Source organism: Oxyura jamaicensis, chromosome 8 (assembly GCF_011077185.1).
Source record: "Oxyura jamaicensis isolate SHBP4307 breed ruddy duck chromosome 8, BPBGC_Ojam_1.0, whole genome shotgun sequence".
In the NCBI taxonomy this organism is placed as follows: Eukaryota; Metazoa; Chordata; class Aves; order Anseriformes; family Anatidae; genus Oxyura; species Oxyura jamaicensis.
In genome coordinates, this window is record NC_048900.1 from 27,293,311 (window position 1) to 27,318,052 (window position 24,742).

General features: G+C 47.1%; 1 protein-coding gene across 1 annotated transcript in view; it reads right to left on the reverse strand.

Annotated features, from left to right (window-relative positions):
* The window catches only part of PLPP3 (phospholipid phosphatase 3), a 43,225-nt gene extending 20,005 nt beyond the window's left edge, over positions 1 to 23,220 (reverse strand). Inside the window, exon 1 of the mRNA XM_035333254.1 lies at positions 22,394 to 23,220. Within this exon, the coding sequence (XP_035189145.1) occupies positions 22,394 to 22,532 (139 nt within the window). The 5' untranslated portion in view covers positions 22,533 to 23,220. The remainder of the gene's footprint in view (positions 1 to 22,393) is intronic.
* Positions 23,221 to 24,742: the final 1,522 nt, after the last annotated feature.

Sequence of the window (24,742 nt, forward strand, 5' to 3'; positions counted from 1 at the left end):
AAGGTATGTCCCAGCCACAATGTTAACTTGCACAGGGCATGCACATTCCTTGTGCCCCAGTCTCCCCATTCATCTTTGCCATTAAGCAGTACATCCCCATCAAAGCAAGGCCCAAATTCCCTGAAACACGTTCAGAGCACATCACAGACCACAACGTGCAGGAAACCCTCCTCCCACTCACAGAGCACAACCCAGCAAGGGGAAAACAAACAAGGCAAAGCACCTGACGTGGTACGGCAAGAGTACGTAAAGGATGGGGCCAAGCAAAGCAGAAAAACCACGAGCCGTGGCTGATAGAAAGCACAGGGGATGCCATTTAGGTGACAACACGGAGTGGCTCAAGCTTTGGGCCAAAATAGCAAGTCTCATGCCCAGACCTTGTAGAAAGCACCTTAGAATGTTTGTCAACCACCAACTTGCTTAAGCCTCCATTGGTTTGTTAGCACAGCTAGAAGTCCAAGAAATCAGAGGGATTTTTCTTTCTAACCAGCAAGGAAAAAAAGATTTCTTTTTTATAAATTTGGATCACAGTCCACTGAGCGTGATTTGCAAAGGTACTGCGCGAGGAGTTAACACGTAACCACAATAACGTTCCTCATCTCCACGGGAACAACTTTTGTCCTTCATTTGCGCAATCCATTTTGGCTCCCTTTGCTCTGTGTTAACAGGTTTACCTAATCCAGGATTATTAGGGGTTTTTTGTTAGCCTGTTAAAAAAAAAAAAAAAAAAAAAAAAAAGGACTGTGCCAGTCATCCGCTCCCTGCTCCAAGTGAGCAGGGACAAAACCACTCAGACCTGACGCCTTTTGGAAGTAGCCAGGGCCACCGCTCAGGACTCCTTTCAGATCACCTCCAAAAGCTCTGGAAAGGGGTTAGTGGTGAGCATTTGGCCCTGCAGTGCTTGGCAGGACAGGGCAGTTTCCAACACGTGTGAAATGATGAACAAAGGTTTCGGACCTGCCTGCCCAGCTCCGATTTGGTAAATACGATCAGACATCTCGTGTGAATCCAGTTGATCTTCATTCCACTATTTAACCGTTCTGAGGCATAGCCAGCTTGGCCCTGAAACGTGCCTCTGATGCCAGCAATATGATATTAATAGGCCACTTAAAAAATCCTTAGTTTCCCAATGAAAAATTGCAGTAGAAGAGCTAACGGCGCTCAGTGTGATCCAATTTCACATGCACTTGAAGCGGCAGCGTAACAGTTGAACTCGGGGAGTAGACATGCCACGGTTACGTGGCTTATTGTTATTTCTCCAGTTCCTCTTGTTAATAGCTTTCACATGACAGGTCTGTAAAACACATGTTCCCACAGACAATAAAATACATCTGAAAGCTAAAACTGGCTTAAAATAAAATAAAATAAAAAAGACAATAGTGTTCCTATACATTATGTGAACCCAGGAATAATAAAGATTTGTTTTCCCTTCATTCACTGAACAGCATGGGGTAGTATTTCCGCATTTCAATTATATGTACGCTTGCCACAGCTATAATAAGAGCATAACTGACCTATATGGTATACATTTTCTTTAAGCGCGCATAAGCATAGTTCAGAAAATCCAATGGTTTTGTTTTCTCTCCTACAAACTTGTGGTTTAGTGGGATATTGCCAATCGAGTCTTGACATTTTTCCAGCAAAACAGTAACCTCAGATTCCCTTTTTTTTTTTCCCTCCCCTTTTTTTTTACATGAGAAACATAAACACACTCCATAGCTGAACGGATATTGCTTAGAAGACATAACATGCCCTTGATTTTGAGGGCTGGGTAAGAGGCTGCTTTTGCAGCCATAATTACCCAAGCAACAGAAGACCCCAGCCCCAAGCCTGTGCTGAATGGTAAATTGTGCGAAAGATGGCTCTTCTTCCAAGAGATTATTTCTTGGAGCATGGGTTGTCTACTGGACTAGGTCACCACCCACATTTTTTTGGCAAAGGGGTTCCAGCACGGAGAGGCCTGAAGCAGTGCCAAAAGGCATCCAGAGAATGGGTTTTGCAGAAAACACTACAGAGGGAAGTCTGGAAGAACACAGAAAATTAAAAGCGGAGCAAGATGCCTTTGAGATCCTTTAGAAAAAAGGCCACAGAGACTTTCTTCACACTAGGAGGCAAAGGTAGCCAGAAGTGGAGATATAGCCCATGTGCCCTTGGAAAGGCAAGGAAAAGTAGTGTAGGGTTATACCACAGAGATCAAGTTTTGCCTCATGACTTCTTATGTCCCAGTGTAACTCATTTTAAAAAACTATGTTGTTAAAAAAAAAAAAAAAAAAATGATAAAAAATTCAGGTTATGCATCCCTGCCTGCAGAGATCTGCATCTACAAATTCAACAGCTGAACTGCCTGCAACAGTGCTGACTTCCCAACTTCTACCACTTCCCATCCTCAGCCATGGCACAGATCTACTGAGAATAGATGAGGTAGATCATAGAACATGGTAACAAATGGCAATTTGCACTGAAGTGACCAGCAGCCCTACAAGGCACGCAAAAAAAAAAAATAAAAAAAAAAATACACTGACTTTGGGATGGTCCACCTTCTCCAAAAATGGTCCCATTTGGCCATTCTGCCTGTTGCTATAAGGCACCTGTGTTCTCAGATCACTTGCAAAACCTCTAATAGCACTGCAGAAGGGCCTCGCATCCTCCTGATGACTGACAGCGCCATGCTGAGATATTACGCAGCAGCCAATGGGCCATCCTGTAATGCATCGAGGCCACCCTGGCATATTCATATGGGACCACGTAGCCAGAGATGGGATTATTATCCCCATTACACAGACAGAGAAAGCCAAGGCAGAGTGCAACAGAGGGATTTGCTTATTCCAAAGCAAAAAAGGTAAATAGAGCAGAGATTGCCCTTCTGAATTGTAACATCCTTCGTAAGGTAAAGGAAGGTTTTTTCTTCCCCCCCATACATAGAGGGGAATTTCTGCTTTAATAACAAAACAAGGAAATCCCAACCACATGCTTTTATCTAACTACGCTGCAGGAGATCAAACAGGGCTCCAAACCATGAGCATAACAGAAATCTCCTGGGGGCTGATCCTGCCCCATCCAAACCCACAGGGGTTTGCCATGGGTCCGCGTGGAGGGCAGCAGAGAGCAGGTGTGGACACTAACGAATTGTGCGAGGCACCGCAGGATGCCGTGGGGCTGGACGTTGAAAAATGATGTTGCTTTTGCTGGGAGGAAGTCCAACTGACTTTGTGACCCCAAACCGCTGGTGTCCCACGCTAATATTGGAGGCTTTCAATTTATTTATCTTTCCATTTAATAAAGCCAATCAAGTTTGGAAAATCTAGCACCAAGAAATATATATATAGATATATATGTATTTTTTCCTTTCCTTGATCAGCACCTTTATCAAAAGGCATTTAATAGGCAATAATCCTGGGAAGGCTAGCAGAGTGCAGGGGAAATCTAAAACCTCACCACCAAGCCCAAACAAAATCCCTTGCAAAACCCCAATGTACTCTCCGACCAGCTTGAAATGTGCAGAAAATCAAAGGCAGAAGAAAGGACTCAGTGTTGGGTACAGCACTTTGAATCTTGGAGCCTTTGAAAAGTTAGCACTTGTGCGGCTTTAACGAGAAAAAAAAATAAAGGAATAAGCTTTCCTTGGCCACCCATTGGAAAAGTTGCAGAGGGAGCAGGAGGGGAAGAGCCATTTGGGCTGTGACCCACCCATGTAGCTCTCATCTTCCCAGCCCAAGCTTCACCTTTGCACTAAATTAAACACCCTCTCAGTCTATTTTTTTTTTTGTTTGGTTTTGATGGAGGTTTGTGTTTTTTTTTATTATTTTTTTTTTCCCCAAAAAAATAAAAAAATAAAAATCTTCTTTAAAGACAACAGGTCAGTGGGATGTTGCTGGCTATCTCAACAAAGCAATGGTAATTTCTAGCAAGCACACTGTGATGGGTTTGGCTGCCAGTGTCCAGGCTGTGGGCATGTTTTTAAGGTTTCAGTAGATTACAGGTCTACCTTAATAAGTTAAAAAGATCATTAAATAATTTGGCAGGGCTGAGTGGGGCATCTAATTCCTCATTCAAGATACATTGTGTAAATATTTGGGTTCCATCAAGAGACAGGCTTTCTATTTGAACTATTTAGTGGCTGATCTTGGGTACATATAAACCTTATTTGGTTTACAATATTTGTACATATTTTATAATGCATAAAACTGTATTTGGCTACGGTGGGCTTTTACTAGGGCTTTAAAAGTTGGCTTCCCCAGCTTTTGGAGGAGAATGGCAGCACTTCAGATGAGAAATAAACACATCAAGCCTTGACAGCTGCTGCAAGAGTGAATGACTCCTGAAGACAGTTGACATTATATAGATATAAATATAGGTACACACCGATAAAAATTTACAACGCAAAGAATAAAACAATTTGCACATTTTCAACATATCAGGGCATATGCTGACAATTGCTATAGGGCCTGACTCTGCACCAGCACCAACAAAATGGATGGAGGAACGAAGGGCAGGAGGTTCGTTAACAAAAACTGCATCTCAGTGACCTGATCCATAGTCAAATGACAGCTAAAAGAAGGATCCTGCCACATTATGTTGGGATCTTCAAAATTCTTGAAAGCATCAGTGAGAGTGCCTCCTCAATGTTTTTTTTGACTGAATCTGGATACTTAATGCTCGTATCTTCACCAGAGGCTAATATCAGAAATACGCAATACCTTCAGCCTCATACTTTATTAGCTGCTCAGTTGTAATTGTTCTTCACCATGGTTCCAGCAGTCCAGAAGACCGCTCTGGGCATCTGCCCATATTTTGGAAACACATCTAATGTCTTCGTTTTCAAAACAGATTCCCATTCAACTCTATTACAGTTCTACTACTCTCTGCTACGCAGAAACGCATGGGGATAGAAGATTCCCTAAACACACAAACAAACCCTAGACTTTACTGTAGACCTGCTTTAGAATACTGAAGAACCTATAAACAAGGAGCAGCATGCATTGCATTTCACTGATTTGACCTGTTTGGAAGAGTCCCAACACATAAGGGGCTGATTTCCACTAAAACCAAGACCCTAGTTCATTTTCTACCTGCTGTAGGTTCTGCCAAGTAGCTCACACTAACCTTTGCTGATGCCTACATCAATCTGTCTGGTGCTCTTCCTAGCTATCAAGAGAGTGATGCTTCCATCCACTTTATAATTATTAGTTGTATTTCAGCCAATTCATAGGGACTTTAATGTAAACCTCACCATTTTTAGGTCTACCAGGTCTGCTTCCTGATGGGCAGACACAGGTTCATTGTTCATTTTCACCTAGATGATGATATTTTCTAGACTTTATATTGTGTTCCCCACAACACCTGTTTAGTAAGAACTGGTTATTCAGGAATGCTGGGCAAAATGCCTTCTCATGCCTGTGAGAGCAATGGCAAATGAAGAAAGCAAAGAACACTCATCTTCTGTATGGACAACCCTATAATATTTGTGACCCCAAGCCACACAGGTATTTGAGAAGTGCCTCTAAAAGGAAGTGGTGACAGTGGCAGGAACACCACTGGATGACTGACAGGTATCTCTACCTTGAGACCAAAACCATCACTCAGCAGCACAACCCATCTTTTGCAGTATGTACTATCTGGAGTACACTCATTGACCCAACCATTCTGGAGAACATTAAGAGAAAAGCTCTTGGTCACAGATACTTTGAACCAAATGTGGAATTATTCTCACGCACTGCAAATTCCTCTGGATTCGAAACCCTGACAGGAAACGCTTCCTTATGTGGCCGGAGCTCGCCGTGCCAGACCCATGCACTCGCTCTCCAAAGGCTCCAGATGAATAGGAGCGCTGCCATTGCTTTTGCTGGGAGAAATTCTGCTCTTTTAGAGAGTACCTGTTACCTATTTCCAGAAGTAAATACCACATACAAAGGAAAAAAAGGAGAGAAAGGAATTCTAAGAAGTATGTTAAGCTGTTCCTCCTGGGAGTTTGGCGTTAGCTGATATATTAAAAGAGCTTTATATTAAAGTGTGCATATAATTTTAATACCTAAAAAATGCATTAATAAGAACAAAAGCTTATCCAAGTCACAATATCTAGATGCATATAAAATTCTGCATTTGTGGGGTAGAACAGATCTAAGCCAGACTGGCCAACCCGCAAAAGTTGGAGAGGATGATTATAAAAGACATTATAAATAGGAACCCAGAGACGGCACCAATCAAACATGATGGAAACAATGCCATCAGCTCACATTGTCGAGAAAAACAAATAAAAATGCAATATGCCATAAAAACCCAAGGCATCAGGATCTTTTGAAGCACCTCTATACGTTCAAGCACTGTAGAAGGCCTTACAGATAGGCCAAGTCTGACCTAGGATGACCCAGCTCAAATAGAGAGGGGAAAAAATTAAAAACACATCCTCAAACTGCAATACCCAGAGCAAACAGACCGTATGAAAAACATGCTGTGGCGACCATTATATTTTCAATTAGAAATGAAGCGAGCCCAGTTTCCTCTGCCAGTCAGTGGGGTTTGGAAGGAGCTCTGCCTCGCCACGGCTTCCCTGGGTCTGCCTTCGAGGAAGGGCTCACGCTGGCCCCACTGGCACGCACTGCCCATGGGAACCCTCAGATTTACTCTTATAACAAGGGGTCTTCTCAACTCTGCCAGCCCTTACTCAAAATTAAAATTCTGCAGGCCGTAGGTCTCATGTTAATATATAAAAATAATGAGCAGCAACTCCTTACCTCAGCTCACTACTCCAAACACTGCCAGGTATAAGCTACTTTTCATTGCACAACCATGACAAACCTTAGCAAAAGCTTAGGGTGGAAATATAAAACCGCAGCCAAAGCGATGCAGTTGACCAAATCCTATTATTTTTTAAAACAGTAAAGGAGCAAATGCAGGAATACAGCCAGCTCACCTGGTCCACATCAGGCCCCTTAAAACAAAAACAAAACAAAATTCATCTGCTAAACTTCCCGAGCTTCCTCCCTGCTTGCCCGGAGCATCCTGGCCAAGCGCTGCAGCCATAATTGAGCACGTTTTTGGGAGCAACTGCTCCTTTGCAGGAGGAGGCTGCGAGTAGCTTTGTGACCCTGTTCTGTCAATGTACCTATTGTAAATGCAAAATCCTGCTTCGGATTTGCAGCAGCAGCCACCTGCACAAATAACACGGGGTTATAACTCTGTAACCGAAGACAAGCACTGAAAGCTTAAGAAGTTTGTAGTCCAAAATGCACTTCTGACCTCTTCCTTAAAAGTTCACTAATCACTTTTAATTCATAATTTATTTCCTCCTAATATACTCGCTTTATATAATACTCCCTCCTCTTATTTTTTTCCTTTTTTCTGGAAGTTCCCCAGGAGAAAATGGTATTACACAACTCCCTTGATTAACTGGAAATGAAACTTTTCCCCCTCGGTAGTCGTGATCTGGTACAGTTTCCAGGATATAATGCACGGCGCTGAAAGAAAGTCAAAAAAGCATGAGTGCAGGTGGAAATGGTTCAAGGGCCCTTCAAATGATGGGGGTTTAACCTCACTGGTCCTTGGAATAAGGCCCTACAAGGCTGTGCCTATGCCCACTGGGTTAAAAAATGCAGGATTATCTCATTTCTCCCTCTCCTGTACTTTGGCTGAAGTTGCACTGTGAGAGTGCTACCATAATATACGGCAATGTGTGATGTAGCTGAGACTGCGCTGGTATCCAGGTAATATTAAAAATATATATAAATAAAATCATACACTTAACTACAAGAGCTTCATGTTACAGGGAGGGCAGACCTTGCATGGGAAGGCTTCTGCCTTGGCCCTGCTGCCACCTTGCTGCCCAGTTGCATGGGTTAAGTTATTTTGGTGAAAAATAGCTGGGAATGGGATACTTTGGTGGCAATCGGTTACCTTGAGCAAGAGGTGGCTGCCCCATGCTACCAGCAAGGATGGGATGAACTACCTCCCCGTGCCTGCTGCTCTGCGGCCAGGTGACACTGCACAGCCCCGTTCCCTTAGGGCATGACAGAAACTGGGGCCAGATCCGAACAGCACAAGCAATGACCAGGCTCCTATTTACACACACCCGGGGGACACAATGCATACAGTGTTCTTTAAGAGCAAAAAAATGGATAACTCCCCATTTCCCTTTCCAGCCCCCTCGTAACAATGCCCTGCCCCGCTGTCAAGGAACGTGTGAATAAATTGGGGAAAAAAGGTTAAAGAAGCCCAAGGGAATGGCAGTCCCTTTTTCTTTATTGCAGTTAATTTTGACAAAGGCCCTACTGTTTCCCTATTTTATTTTTTTTTCTTGAAGGGCTTCGTGCCAAGTTGCATTATTCCTCTTCACCATGGTACTGCCATGAAACCTGCCTGGTATGTTTGCCTGAAAACTGCAGGTTTTCATGGAAATTGTTTTCCTTCAACAGCTCCCTTTGTCACAAGCATCTTGAAAAGAGGAGAGGGGCTCAGGTCTGACCACAGAAACAAACTGCCACAGAAAAGCACCCCCAACCCTCTGAACTGGGCACCCTACAATGCCTCTGCTCAGCATCACAAAAACCTGCAGAAACCTCCAAAACCCCTTTTCCCACCTCCTTTGCAATCTCAGCCCCATGCAACGTGCCGCAACCCACTTCGTACAGCCTCTTTTCTAAGCGCTTTGACGCTTGGGAAAAAGCCCATTTCTCCCCTCTACCATTGGCATGGTTGTTTGGAAGGATGTTTTTAAATGGAAATAGTTTCTTTTCTTGCAGCCCATCGTGGCAACCAGAGCCCCCTTGGCTCCCGCTGCCCAGGCAGGAGCTTAGCAGCTCGTAGGGGGTGTCCTCAATTTCCAGCCTATTTACTGCTCCGGTGAGAAAGGCGCCTATAGATGCTCCAGTTCTCAGATCAGAGCTTGGAGGGACTCGCTCATTCAACAAACCAGCTCTTTCTAAACGCTGTCAAAGGAGTGATTTGATGCCTTTCAGCGCTCGCTATACAAAACACTGAAAGACCAGCAAACTTCAAAAGCCACAGAAGCAGAGCTGGAGTTTGGCAGGAGTTCATTAGCTGCCTGTGTCCTTCTGTGTGTGGCTTGTAATTACATGCAGACCTGATGCCAAATCCTAATCTACCGAGGGGTACCAATTAACGTGCTGCTGGATGATTCACAGGTAGCTAATGTCAAGGTTTATACAGCCAGCATGCCAAATAATGCATGCGTTTGTTGGGGGGTGGCGGGTTGCTTGTTTGGTTTTGGAGGGGGGGGTAAGCTGGTCTTTTCTTCCCCTCTGAGTTAGTGTAAAAGCAAAGTTCTGGCAGTAAAACTGGGCTTGTCCAGCTTGCTCCCAGGCCACACACCAGTGGGGCTAATCCTGCTGTCACTGGGGGACGTGCACATCCCTCAGTGCATGGTCTGGATGGAAACCACTGGGGTTCTGCTCCTGCACTACAAGCCATCAAAGCTCACCAGGAACATATTTCTTAAAAAAAAATGTATGGTTTGGATGAGTGGCATTAAGTAGTTCATTACCACTCTTTTGCTTCCGCTCACCCCAACAAGGACTTGCAAGTTGAACCACCAGTCACATTTTCCCTTCATATAAACACTACTTTTCTGCTCCACAGAGGGAAAACTCTACAATTAAGGTGCAGGTTGCACTCCATACTTGCCATTCCTGCTGCTTTCACCCTCTTGCTGCTGTAGGTAGTACAGTGACAGCAGGAGCTTTAACAGCAATCAGAGAAATTGTGGAAGCAGGTACCTGAAGATAATTCACCTCTGAAGGAAAAAGATATACACAAAGCTCTATCTCCTACAAAAGAAAATACAGCTGCTACCAGATCGTGGGAGCAAAAAAGCCCTTCTCTAACTTGAGATCCGCATCCCTTCGGAGCCAGCTGGCTCCTGGAGCAGCCCTTGGCAATTAAAACCATGGGAAGTCAAACACAACGGCACGGAAGCTAATCTTTTGTCTTCCTGCTTTTTAATTCTTGTCCTGTATTTGATCTCCAAACAGAAAACACAGGCATCGAGTTCTCAAGCAAAGGGGAAGCCACAGCAGAGCAGGTCCCTGCCTGCCGAGCCCCTCGCTCTGGAGAGCAGATCTCCAATCACCACCACTGATTTTCCCATGGAGAGAAGGAAGCCTAGCCCTCATCTCCTTTCCCTACTTGATTTTACACTTTCCAAAAGCCAAGACAAGTCCTCTGAGCCTCTCTTCCCCCTGGCGTGCTGCAGCTCAGTGGCCTCCTGTCCCCAGAGGCACCATGAAATGAGTGGCACAGGAGATGGGCAGCAAAGCTCCCTGCCACAAGAAGGCATGCCAGCAGGCTCTCCCGGCACCTACCACCCATCAAATGGGTGATGAAAATGATGACCACTATAGCTGGGGACTGCTAAGATGTTTCCTCCAGTCTCTGAGATGGGCTAGCCAAGTACAGGGCTTTTCCAACATGTATCTAAAGACATATTTTTCCATTTGCTCCCAAAGAAGCAAACCTTATTGGAGACAAAAGCAAAGGGAATAGGGATAAGAGTTTGTTCCTGGCTGCCTCTCTGCCCAGGAGCCCTATGGATCTTTGTTTCATATTTACTGGAGGTTTGAGGCTGCTAGCCAGAAACAAGGCTGGACGCGTTGAGAGGGAATTTGCAGAACTGGTCAGCCCTGGTAGAACATTGCTCCTGGAGGCATCAGTCACGGGAGAGCTATGCACTCAGAAATCGTGGTTTGGATGCACCCAGAGGCTCTCATTAGCACTAATTTGATAAATTTTGCTCTTCTACCTTTACCCAACAGCCAATTTCTATACAAATTTTCTGACACCTTTTAAGCACACCAACACCCATGTCTCCCACCATCTCTCCATACATCCCTATTTCCCTACATTTGCATTTCCCCCTCTCCATAGGGTGAGCAATTCTCCCATCACACTCCTTCCTCCCATACCACTGCAAAATGCCTTCAGCCCCGCAGGATAACTCAGTGCCGACAGTGGCGGGCTGCAAGCACAGCCCAACGCTTGCACCACTTTATCTTCCTAATAAACCTTTCAGTGCATTTGACACGATACAGATCTTGTCCAGCCAGGAAAGCTTTCTTGCTTATCAGAAGCATTTTTAATCAACTAGAAGGGAAAACACGGCCTGACGTTTTATTGCTTCCTTGTGCTTTGCTTTGAGATGCTTCGGTTTTCTCCGATTTGTACTCTTGCTAATCTCTTTATGCGGGGACGGGTGGAAAGCCTCCAGTCTTTCATGGCCAGCAGCTTCCCCCAGATAATTTGGAGGCAGGGCAAGGAGAGGGGCATGGTGCAGCGGGGAGGGCACACAGTGGGGCGAGAGAAGAAGGCACCAGGCACTAAGCTCTCACCCCCATGGCAGGTTCTGGGACACAGTTTTGTCCTGGCCACAATTACAAAACAACAAACAGCGTCTGTGGGGAAGGGTCATAAGAAGTTCAGCTTTCCTCTATTAAAACCATCTGGTGCCTATAAAAAAAAAAAAAAACACGACTGGTTGGTTGAGATGGTTGGTAGCACCTCCTCTCCACTCTGCTCTTCCTGACATTTCTTAAAAGCTCAGTGGCACTTGGAGGTGCCACCACAAGGGACAGGGCTTGTTCCATGGGCCATGGAGTGCCCTGCCCTCAGCACAACAGCAGTGGGGGGTCTGATGGATGCACTTTGATGTGGGGAAGGTTCCTGGTATCCATTTCTCTGTATCTGAGCCAGACACTTGCCTATGAGGAGCCTGGTCCCCCAGCAAAGGGTTTCTCCAGGTTGGAGACACCACCAGGTCCCTCTTTGGTGAGAGGCATCACGGAACCTGCAGGAGGTGGGACAAGGAAAAGGAACCTTTATTTTCCCTCTCTTTTAAAAAAGAAAAAAGAAAAAAAAAAAAGCCCAAACCTCCCTTTTGTCTCCAACAGAAATAAAGGGGAAAAGAGAAAGAAGAGAGAGGAGAGCTTACAGGCAGCTCCCCAGCCTGTAACACAAAACCACGCTGTGCTGGGAAACCTTACACCGCACCGCATCCAGCTCGCGCACTCCTGCGCCGCTCGCCGCCTCCCGGATGCTTCCCCAAGCCCAAACTGCCCTTGAGAGAAGCCAAGTCTCAGCCTCTGCTGAAAAGCCTCTTTGTTTGGATTCCCTTTCCAAATCAGCGTATCCTGAGATTGAACTCCCTCCCACCCCTCTGCAGGGCTTTTTAATGTTCGGGTGCCTTGGCAGCAGCCAGATTCGCCAGCAGGTTTGCGGTCCTGTAATAACGTTCAAAACTTCGGCGCTGAGGCACGTACGGCGCTAGCAGCTTTCTTCGTGTTAAAGGAGGTGGGGGGAAAAGTATTGCAGAATGACTTCAAACAGTCCTTTAATCGTGAGTTGTGACCAGAGGAGCTAAGTTCTCCTTAATTAAACAGCAGCTTTAATCAGGCTTCATTAGGCTGTGCGAAGACACAGCAGCGAGCTGCAGCAGATTCTCAATGGGATGTTAAATCCGCTTTCCTGTAATAACCCACTCTGTCTGCAAGCTCAGGGGGGACAAGCGCGCTGAACCCATACAGCTGCAGCATGCAACTTGGTCTCTCCTCTCTCTCTTCAGGTCTGCAAGCACCCCAAAAATCCTGCAGTGCACCTAGGACGAGGAGGTGCAGTGCACCCAGGGCAGGACCTCTCCACCAACACAGCCCCAGCTGAGGCCCTGCAGCACAGACAGTAGTAAGGCAATAATTGCAGTTACCTGGAGCTAAGCACGCCAGACTTCACAGCAAAGAGCTGCAACTCACCCAAAAACTCCCCCTGTGCACCAACACCAGGTCCCGTGGTGACTCTGGTGTCATCCAACCAAAAGGCAAGGGACAGTGCTGCACATTTCCCCTCCACATGGGTAACTCCGCCAACGCCAAAGGGAAAACAAGCCTTCTTCCCTGAAACCCCACACCCAGAACCTGAAGCAATATCACTGGGAAAAAGCTGTTTTTCCACTTGCAGTGAGCTTTTTAATCGACCTCAGCATTATATCTTTCCCCGTGAAAGCAAAATGCTGAGCGTTCAAGCAGGTGGATTTTCAGACTGTGGACCCAATCCTGCGTTCATAAAGCAACATCCAGTTTTGCAGATGACTTCAGCAAGAGCAAAAGCAAAGTCTCATATCTGCAATCCAGATGCATCTTATGGTCAAACTCACTCCCACTCATCAGACCATTTCAAAAATGTGGCACCCATAGACCCCGCAGCAGCTTTAGGCACTGGAAAACTTCTTTGTGCCCATGCACACGGTAATTTATCAAAACAGGCTCTCTCTAAAATGCTTTTTGACTTTTCCATGGTTTTGCATTTCACAAAGATTCATGCCAGCTCAGTAAGAAAAATAAGTGCCACAAAACTTCTCCTTTAAGGAAGAAAAAAAAAAAAAAAACAACCCTCCCCAGACCAATGCTTTAGAAATGCTTCCACATGCTAATCAGCCTCCTATTCAGCTCCAGACTGAATAGGACTCCAACAATGACAAAGAAATACGCTGAACCTATTCCACATTTCATCCCCCTCACTCAAAATGTTGCTGTTACCTTGGTTTTCTGCTGCTTTGTGGGAGCTGCAGCAGAATGACCACTGCATGCTAAAGAGAGAGGGAGCGTCAAGAAATGGGGAGTGTTAGGCAATAAATAAATAAAACAAAAACAAAACATATCCTGGATTATGGGTGAAAACAATTGGATTATTTTATGATAGTCCCTGATGCTTCAAACTTTTATAAGAAAAAAATAAAGAAAAAAAGGCAGGCCTCTACTGAAAACAGCCTTGTATTGCTGTGCAGAAAATGGAAATTTTCCTTAGCTTGTCAGTTCTGAGGAAGCGAAAGTGCCCCCCCAACCCCTTCTTCTGTGAACTACCCGCCTGTGCCTCCTTTATCAGTTGGCAGACCTCTTGGCACACCTCTCCCCATGTACCCTTACCAAGAAAAGCCTCAGCCCTGGTTTTGGGAAAGGCTGAGCCAGCTGCAGCGGGTGATCCAAGGCCATTTCTCTTTTCTGCGGAAGAGGGAAGCGTGCGAGGGGGGCCACCTAGCTACGTTCACACAGGAACCAAGGTGGAAATTTCAGGGGCAGGTGCACACACATATACTAGGGACAGGATTCGGCCTGGCCACAGGAGCCACAGGCTTCCTCCTGGATGGCACATGGCTGGGGATCAGCTTTCAAAAGCTGCCTCCCTACCTAGGGAAGCCGGTGAGGCCCTGGCAGAGGACCTGAGCCTGCAGCTGCACCGAAATGATCAGGAATTAGAAGTACTTTGTTAGCTCTGCAAATCCCACCAAGCACCTGGGGGCATCCATAATGGAAATTTGGCCTTTGATGAGTGCCCTCACTGTGCTCCTGCTCCTCACCCATGGGGGGGATGCTCCTTCATGCTCCCCACATCAGGAGGCACAAACCTCCCTGCCCACAGTGGAAGGCAACAGGATCTGCACAAGGATCATTTCTTTGGGCCTTTGAGGTCCAGGGCAGAAACCCAGGAGCCAAAGGGAACAGCACCTCTGCAAAAAGCCGGGGCCATCTGATCACTGATCAAAGGGCTGCTTCAGAAACCTGATAGCACCAAACCGAGTCACAGCTATCAGCTTCAGAGGAGCCTTGCTGCCTGCCACCGGCTCACCATCGTCCAAAATAGCCCACGAGCATCACTTGGGAAAATAAACGCACCCGCTGTTCACTAAACAGCCCTGCAAAACAGCATTCTGAGAGATATTTTTGGCTTCCCCTTTGGAAACTATCACTTTAGAGAGTGGTGGGCCTAACAAAAAGCCTTGGAAAGCCTCAAAGCTCCTCTGTGCTGAAATACTTGGGGTGCAGGAGCGGTTGCCACGGCCACTGCGCTGCTGCAGCAGAGACCTCGCACACAACATCGGTGGGAAAGACCAGCGGGGCTTTGAGAAAAGAGCATCAAACCACCCCAGAACAGAGGTGGGGAATAACTTCCCAAACCAGGAACCCCAGACCCTGCTTCTCACAGAGGCTTTCAAATGCAGTGGTTCATCCTGAGGCATGTGAAGATGTCTCAGCCTTGAATAAGCACACGCTGGATTAATGTCAGTGGAATTAATGCCTGCTTGCAGTGCCTGCCTCCAACACGTGCACAATCAGATGAAGGGCACTACTGTGAAAGCCTTCAAAAAAAAAAAAAATGACCGTCGGTCTCGGTAATTTACAGTAAAACCAGTTGAAAGCTAATTACAGGGAATGCAGCTTGTTGCTTCCTCTGCGTGGCAGCAGGCTACAACCCTGACACCATGGGGAGAAGCAAGCTCTCAGAGGGATCATCATTTGCTTCAGGAGGGACGTCTGCCCAAAACCACTAACCAGGGACTTTCACTTTTTCTGTTTAACCTCATGGAAGGAAGCACCACACTGCGCTCAGCTCCTCCGACCGGCAAGCTGAAGCAGCCCCGAGAGGTACAGCTATCTGCAAACCCTCAGTGCCATGTAGGACACCTCTATGCCACAGCTGCCTGTGGTGTTCAGGGCATGGCCTGAGTTTTTCCAGGCTAAATTAAGCCAGAACACTGCCAATCCACCCTCAATTTGTGTCTCAGGCATTGCAGACTAAACCCACAGGTGTACTTTAGCAGAAAGGCTGCAGACATCTCCCAAGCTTCGGTGCTGTCCTCAATGCAGCTGCCATGTCCTTTTGGGGCCAGGGATGAAAAATTACAGGAAAGTACTACAGGATTACGAATGCTCTCCAATGATTCAGTGTCACCAGCAGACAGACCACATGCAGCTCCATTTGGGCTTTGGCTGGCAGCCCCAGCCCAGCCCCATAGCTCCTGACAGAGAGCACCATGTGCTCTGATAAGACAAGTTCACGGAAAGGTGCAAGCTACAAGCAGTGCTGGAATGAGAACACCCAGCACAAAGAGTATGGCCATCCTCAGAACATTAGAAGCTCTGGAGTTAGGTTACAGGCTCTGCTTGTAACGTTTACGTGATGCAGAGAGTCAGTTTTCAACCCTCTGTCTTCAAAACATCCAGCACATGTGAAAAACAAGCCCACTTACGTGACCAACTTGCAAGTACAGAGTTTAAAGGTATTTCTGGCACCTAGAGCTGCCAGGCCAACCTAAGTTTCAAGCTTTTTAATACATTATCTTAGTGACAAACTTAAGGCAAGTTTTCCAGTGGCTTATGTCAGAAAACTCCATGAAGACACCTTCAAACTCCTCTTCTTTGGCAGCGTTCTTCCTACTGAGGTCTAATTCCTAAGCACAACCTCCCAACAGCTGCCCCAACACAACCCTGCGTGCGGACACCTGATCTATGCTGAGGAGCTTTTCACGTGCTAAAATCACGGAGCAGATCATGCTTCTGCAAGTAGGTGTCACGAGAGAGAGCGAAATGGAAAAAGGATGGGGTGGCAGGGATACAAATGCCTTTCTGTAAAATGGATCACACTGAGCCCCAAGGAGACATGGTGGACGGGGCAGCCTCATCCCAGCTTTTGGTGAGACCTCTCCAGCCTGACCAAAATCTGGGCAGGGGCCCAGGGTAGAGTCGTAGTGCCGGGGGCACAGTGGGCTCCATTAGGCTCTGCTGAACCAGGTCCAACTGCTCTGCCACACCAGACATTTAAAGAACATGAGAATCATGAAGTGTACTCAGAAAAACAACCTTAGACCTTACCATTGCAACATAAATGCTGAATTCTTCAAGTCACCTCTTTTCTGAGGTGCTATCACTCACTTGAGTCACAATTTTTTATTATTTTTTGAAACATGAAACCTGAGCTATCAAAAAAAGCAGCATAACTGCAGCAGCCAGGGCCCTAAGAACCAAAACACCACCACCACCACAACACACAGCAATGATACCCAGCCCCCAGCTGGCATCCGGGGAGGGGGGTTCCCTGTTCCCCCTGTGACACATCCCCTGGGGAAGCTGCAGCTCTCTGAGCTGCATTGAGGCTGGGCTAGGAGGGCTCGGAGGCTGCTGCCTCTCCCCACGCTGCCTTCAACAGGCATGCCCTTGTTCGAGGCAAAGGCAGACCGGGCGACCACAACGGTCCCTCCTGGATTGCCACGGATGAAGCGGGAGCATTGTATGAATGAAACGGAGAGGACGGAGTCTGCTCCTCCACAGCAAGCTACAGAGCAGGGCTGAGGCATTTTTTTTTCCCCCCCCTCTTTTAACTCATTTCAGACAGAGATGGAGGCATGAGAACAGCTTTCCTAGCTCAAGTATGCAAACCATTTCTGGGCGGTCTATGGAGGCACATGCATCTGGAGGATGTACTGTCAACCTGTATCTAGGCAAACAAAGTCAGACCAAGACAGCCCCAGAAAGGCATGCATATTAAATCAAGATTTAAAGGGTATAAAAATAATCTGTTTGATCTGGGAGCGATGTTTATATTATTTTCTATGCTCACTACAAACAGATATGATTAAAAAAAGTGTCGTCTACTGTAATTGCGATCCCATCTCCTGCCTGTCTCAGCTGCAGGTACACAAGATTCAAAGCACTCCTGGCCACGAAGCAGTAGCACGTAATTCTGCTTTCCTGGAGACACATCTTCAGCCTGGCTGAATTCCACCAGCTCGGGAAAGCAAGCAGATTTATACCCCCGAGGACTCGGTCTGCCATAGGTACAGCACTTCCTTGTTCTGCAATTAACACCTCAGGTATAATTGTCACTAATAACCCGCTCTTGATAGTTTTTGTTTCAGTTTTTATGAAGTCAACACATGCACACACACACAAAAAAATATTTTAAACACCTCCAAAACACTTCTCTCTCATCTTTTTTTCCAGTCATCTTTTGCTCTTTTTGTCTTTCAAGAAAGGGGCAAAAACCGAGGATGGGTATCATGCTTAGATGTTGATTGCGTCTTGAAAAACTTTTTAGAAGAAGCATCCCAGCCCAGGTACAATGGGATGCAGCCACACAGCCCTTTACCAAAATGCCACCTCTGCAAATCTGCTTTTACCAGAGCACTTCCAAAGCATCCATCCTTGAGACAGACCCTGCTGCTTCGTGACAGACCTCTGCCGTGAGGAGCTCTTACCGGGATGAAAAGAAGTGATACATAAACACCAACAACCAAACCTGATCTAGGGATGTTCCAAGCACGATGACGGCTCTCCACCCACACAGCTTCTGCCGTGCGGTGTGGGCCCAGGCCTCTCCAGCCCAGGGAAGGCACGGAGAAGACAACACCAAGGCCCTGGGACTGCCTGGCTGGTTTAGTGTGGCCAGAGCTCATTGTCCCTCACAAAATATAAGAAACAGCTGAGACAGCAGTTTTTCAGGCACCTATAGGAAGATGTTACCTGCACGTCAGCACGCCCTGCATGGCAGGGTAGCTGTAAAAAAACAAAACAACAAAAAACAACCCAAACAAAGGAGAGTTGCTTAGCTCATCGAATTCAACTTTACAGCATCCAAGTAACTCTAACCTCATCCCTCATCTTTAATTCCTCCCACTCCTTACAATTAAATGACAAACCCAGGCCTGTTTGCGCCGATTTTTGTGACGGCATGGCAGGGGCTCAGGTAGAGCTCAAACCCTTTTTGCTTCTGGAAGCTGGACAACAACACAATTTTCTACACAGATGAGGAGAGTTAAGAGTAACCTAAACTGTTAGCCCAAATTACAAGATTATATCCCCGCTTACATAAACATTTCAAGGTCCTGCTAGCACAAATATTTACTTTCAAAGTTCATTTTAGCATCAGACTCACAACAGAAGAGATGCCAAATTTGTGAGAAAGCTGAAGAGATATTAAGGGCGTAAGAGGCCTATCAATCTGTTGCTTCAAAACTTCCTGAAGGCAGTAAAACTTGTGTTGTGTTGATTAACTGGGACTGGCAGAAAAAATTCAATTAGAGACAGAGGATGAGAAGTGCAGTAAGTTAAGCACACTTTCCATCTCACCAGCCCTAAATACACGCGCCCATAAGCCTGACTTCCACAAGCAGAGGAAGCGGGTATGCCAGATGAAACCCCTCTATTTTATAGCACAGGCAGGACGTTTCGGAAGCTGCTGTCTGTACCTGCGCAAGCTGCAAAAACACGAGCTACTGAAGACCCTAGCGTGCCCTGCCGGCCTTGCTGACGCAGCCTTCCCCTCTTCCGAGATGAAACGCTCGGCTTGGCGCCTGTCAGCAGAGCACAGGTGGCTGCTTACAGTTTGCCTAATATGAAAAAAGCAGGCCTGAGAGGAGCAAATTTAACCTGAGATGCTGCTTCCATAAGAACAGCCTCCAAGACATCCCACCTGAAGGGTCAGTGTAGGAGGACTTGCCCCACTGGGCCATGTCCCATGCAGAAATGTGATGGCTCGTTGAGCTGCTCTCAACCAGGATGACCACTGAAGGTGAATTCTTCACATCACAACTCGTTTTGCTGCTCGGAGCCTTCCACAAAAAATCTCCCACTGCTCCTCAACCTACGCTGGTGACTGGCTTAGCAGGGCCAAACTGAGTCCCCCAGGCTGAGCTCCTCAGCCACATTTTCAGATGTGTCGCGGTGACCAGCAGGACTCTTCCAAACCACCGGGCTCGCCTGTGGCCCTAACAATTTCAGGAAGCATCTTCTAATTCTCTAAACAGAGCCATCCCGAGAAGAGGAAGCAGATGGAGAAAGTTAATTTCCCCCCCTCGGATGACCTGGTTTAAATGCACACTCAGTTCTTTTCTGCCTCTTTTCCACGGTTGAACTCCAACACACAATTTCTGGGATGTTCACGGTATCTGTGATGAAACCTCTTGTTGGTGCAAGGAAGCAGAGATTTGTCAGCATGGGTGCTTGGCATATTCACACACGAAGTACACTCATCAGGAGTGGGGTATCTGAAAATATCTAGCCCAGTCCAAGCTGGAAATGCAGGGGAAATGGGAGGGTCTAGTTTGGCAGATCTTCTTGAAGCCCACCCCACCAGCAATGCTCTGGCAGCCACCAAAGCAACGTGCTCCCACCAATGGATTGACAACTGCTCCCCACCATCCCCAAGGAACAGAGATACAAATCTTCCCCTCATGCATTTGCTATCAAGATAACCATTGTAATGACGATGAGAGACAAAGTGGATCTTTCTAACACCTCACACCAAATTAAAGCTGAAGGAAGCTCCTGATAGCGCTGCTTTACTTATTCTGACTTTGAGATGTTTATGATAATTGCGTTCTGGGTAATTTGGTTAAATTTGTATGTAAACAAAGAAGAGTTTGTACACATCTACTGCCTCACAGAAAGCACGTGTCATTTCTGAAAGGCATTTCAGCCATAGCTTATTCTTTTCATTTTTCCCCACAGAATACTGACTCAGGGCAGAATTACTGCAAAATAACTGCAGCAGAAGCCAATGCATCGTCATAGCCCTCTGCAAATCAAATGACCGGTTTTAATATTTCCTAAAGTGGTCCTCAAATGAGAAAAGCCTTCTGTTTCCCTGTTACTCTGAATGTGTTTGGGCAGCCACTCAAGAGGCGTAACTCATTTTAACTGCACTGGAGGCCATTGGCCATGCCTACGTGCACCAGCAGAAGACCCTGGCTGAGTGCATCCACCTTAAAAAAGTCATTTCACCCAATTCTGCTTCTCATTAGCTTATGTAGGACTCAATTTCTTTACTGGACATGTAAATACCCCTCATCTTGTAACCATCCAGGTTCATCTTACAGGCTTCAGATAGAGCACTTACTTTTCCTCCCTCACCTCCAAAGTATTTTTTCCTTATGACAAAGAAAAATGGGAATCAAGTGCTTGGAAAACTGCAAACTCTTAGTTTTCCCTAGAGGAAGGCAGAGGGAAGAGCAAGCCAAGCCTCCTGCAAGCAGGGCAGCTGGCTTTCACAGCAACTCATGCAAAGACATCCACTGGCAGGTCCCATACTGCTGGGCTTGGTGGATTTGAAAAGCCCATCCACAAAAACACACCCCGAGCCCTCCATCACGTAATCACCTCCCTTGGCACGTCCCACCAGTGCTCTTCACCTGCATGTCATTACCCAGACCAAAGCTCTCTCCTTCAGCTGTTGAATTCATGCTCTTACTTTCAAACATTCCTCACCCTAAAAAGCAACCCTTGTGTTTACTCTCTGATTTCCACCTGCAGTAACGTGAAACAAAGCAACAATCACGGCTTTTGGTGTATCACATTATTCACTGCTAACAATACCTTCCAGTGATGCTTGATAAGTTCTGTTTACCAAAACTATCACAAGTGGAATAACACATGTCAACTAATTGCTTTTTCATTTCGGACCCTTAGTCTAGAGAAAGAAAAAAAACAACAACAACAAAAACAACACACAAAACAACAAAAGCCCTTTACCCATTCAAATAGCACTTACTCATGCCAGGAATGCCTAAAGTCAAGAAAACTTGAGTAAATAAAAGTTTAAAAGTTCTGACTCCTAGGAGTTGTTTTACTAGGAATCCAACCTCCTGTTTCAGTAAGTGAGGTAAGTCAAGCTACATTTTTGCTTACGTTAGTTTCACATAGAGGATACGAAATATTTTTATTTTTTCCAGATACAAGAAGATGAAGCTTTCTGCACTGGCCCCTACTCTTGTGGGAATATAAAGAGAAAACCATGCCTCTCTTCTTAATATATTAGTGCCTCATAATATACACCAGATGATCAATAAACTACAGAAAAATTAAATCAAACTGACAGTCCTCAAAAAAACGGGCCCTAAGCAGAAACAATTGTTTTAAAGACTGTGGTGTCTGGAGTATTAAACTCACGTGCTGTTGCGTTATTAATCTCTTTGTTGGAAGCCAGTTGATTTCCCCTGCCTGCATCTGTCAATTAAATATTCGGCATCGCAGCCATAATTGACCAGTTGATGTTTTGGCATGCAAAGGCTTTTCGGAGGCAGAGCGCTGACAGTTTCTGTGCCTGCCCCACCACTTCCAAAAGACCAGCGGGCTGAGGCTGGGGCTCCTCCAGGGACTGGGAGATGCCCGGGCGAGCTTCAAAGCAGCTTTTTAAACAACCATGAGAGGAGATGGGGAGACAGAGGGAGGCAGCACCACGACCCCCAGCACAGAGCAGAGTCAAAGCTTTGCTCCCTGCCCCCGGAGCCCTGCAGCGCTGCCCCCACCTAGAGCCTGCAGCCCCCGGGGGGCAGCGGGGACCCTGCCGGGGGCACCCCCAGCGCCGGAGGAGGGCACGGCAGCGTGGGGCCGCGGAGTTAAACAAGTTCGGGGGTTAATAAAGTTAAATAAATTAGAGAAAGAGCTGACTCGGGGGGTTGTGCACGCTTCCCAAGCTTGTGTTCCCCCCCCCCGTAGGGCCCCGCTTTTGTTCGGGAAGTGCCGCGGCCCCGGCCCGGCCCGGCTCGGCTCAACCCCGAGCCTCCCTCCCCAGGGGGACCCGGGGAGAGGATGAAGAGGAGAGGGGAAGGCTGGGGCGCGGAGCTCACCCATGACGAGGCAGAGGAAGTCGAGGCAGATGAGCAGCGCTTTCTTGCTGCTGCCTTTGGCCGGGTTGTTGTTCAGCGCCGGGCTGCCCCCGTTCTTGCTCTCCGGCGCGATCGCCTTGTCGTACTTGTAGCTCTGCATTATCGGGGGCGAAAGCCCGAGCCGTGCCGTGCCGTGCCGAGCCGAGCCGTGCCGAGCCGTGCCGGGCCGGGCTCGCACGCGGTGCGCCGGGGAGGTGCTGCCGGAGCCGCTCCCGGCCTCTCCTCTGGGGCCACGGGAGGTTGAAACGCAGGCGGGTCTTCCCCCCAAATAAATAAATAATAGCGACAACAAAATAAAAAATTAAAAATAAAACAAAAAGAGAGGAAAACAAGAACAACAAAGCACAAAACCACCAGCGAAGGTGGGAGGAAAAAAAAAAAAAAAAAGAAAAAAAAAAAAAGTTTGCGGCTGTCCCAGCGGCGGTGGAAAAGTCCTGGAGAAGAAGTCGAAGGGAAGGAGAAAAGCCTCGGCGTGCGCCTAGCAGGACGGCTGGGTGCCGGGGGAGAGGTGCGGAGCGAGGGACAAGCAGCTCCCGGGGGCAGGTGGGCTCCGCGCTGCGCTGCCTTGGGGGCTCCCGACGCGCCCGCCCCGGCCGCTCTGGGAGCCACCGGCTCGTTGCTGCACTTTTATTTCGCGAGCTCCTTTCCACCCCTTAGAAAAAAAAAAAAAAAAAAAAAAAAAAAAAAAAAGGAAAAAAAAATATCAGTCACTTCGCCTCGGATGGGATATCCAAGTAAGCACAGCCCCTTTCCTGCATCTGACATTTTACATAGATAATTAACTCCACATTTTTTCCCTGAGGGAAGTTGGAAAAAAAAAAAAAAAAGAAAGAAAGAAAAAGAGGAACTAAAGTTTTTCGCAGACCAGAAGGAGGGAGCCTCTAGCGTTCACAGAGCAGAGGAGTGCAACAGCGGAGGGAGGGGGGAAGAAAAACAACCAGCCTTTCCAAGGGAGGACTCTGAAAGGTGGTTGTGGTGTGAAAGGAAGAAAACTGGTGACAAATAACTTTAAAGTCTTTTTTTTTTTTTTTTTCCCTCCCGTTTTTCCCCCCCTGCCTCTCAGCTCTGCTCCCCGTGCTGGGCCAGGCCCTTTTCCAGTGCGAGCAGTGCCCACAGACCCTAACACCCAGCAGACCCCCAACAGGGCCATCACGTGGGGCCAGATCCTTCCCTGCCCACGCAGGGCTGTAGGATGGGTCAGTGGAAGGCTGGGTGCCACCACCAAAGCCTAGCATCCTCATCGTCCTGTGGCAGCAGCACCAGCTTTATGAAATAAAAGTAACGAGAGCGTTAGGAGTTAGGCAGGGGATTGTTACCTTGGCTAATTGTCCCTTTGGTCTAATGAGCAATTGCCAGGGATGCAAATGAAGCACTTGCCAGGAAGCCCGGATGGCAGTTTTAACAGCTCCGAGCAGGGAGGCCGGGGGAGCGGGCAGAACCTGTGGGTACCAAAGGATGCTGCTCGGGACAGCATCTGACCGCTATTTTTTTCTGCTTTTGCCTTGTAGCTGACCTCGGGCTCCCGTCCATGCTGGAGAACCACCGCCAGCGGAGCTGCAGACTGCAGCCGAGGCAAGAGCCCACACCTCGGCGGGGGCAGGTTTTCCAGGAATCTGTTTAGACACATACCTGGGCACATTTGGGCCAGCCTGGGAGGAAGAAAGCAAAGTGACTGTTTTAATATTTTACTTGTATATGTGCGGTGTAAAAAGAAAAGGGAAAACAGACTTTGGGTTTTTCGCCAATTCTTTCATCGTGCCTCAACAGCACGGACTCAGGTGCCATCTCCCACCTTGTTTTTGAGGAGACAGCTCTTTTTTGCCTCACATCTCATGGTGAGGAGAGAAAAACCATCAGTTTTTGACCCAAACCCCTTCCCCATGTTGACAGTCACCCAGCTGGGGCCACCCTGCAATTCAAGGACACGTCTCAAGGTCTCTCTCTCCTTCCCCTGACCATGGGTGCCAAATTTAGGCTCGCTGGCTGCCAGGAGCAAGTGGAAAGAATCCTCACGTGGCAATTGTCACCCACCCGGGGGCCAGCCCTGCTGCCCAGCCCAGCTCCCTCCCTGGGGGCTGGCACCGACCTGCCCCAAGGAGTCTGTGGCTTTCGGCAGCCGGCTCCAGCCGCCCCCAGCGTGCATCCAAACCTGCTGATTGACAGTGATCCCCATGGAAATTCCCTGGGTTCAATTCAATTTTGTGTTTAAAGTCAGAACAAAATAAAATAAAAAAAAAAATAAAAAAGACCTGTCATTGTAACAACAAATGAGGAAAAAAAAAAAAAAAAAAAAAAAAAAAAAAAAAAAAA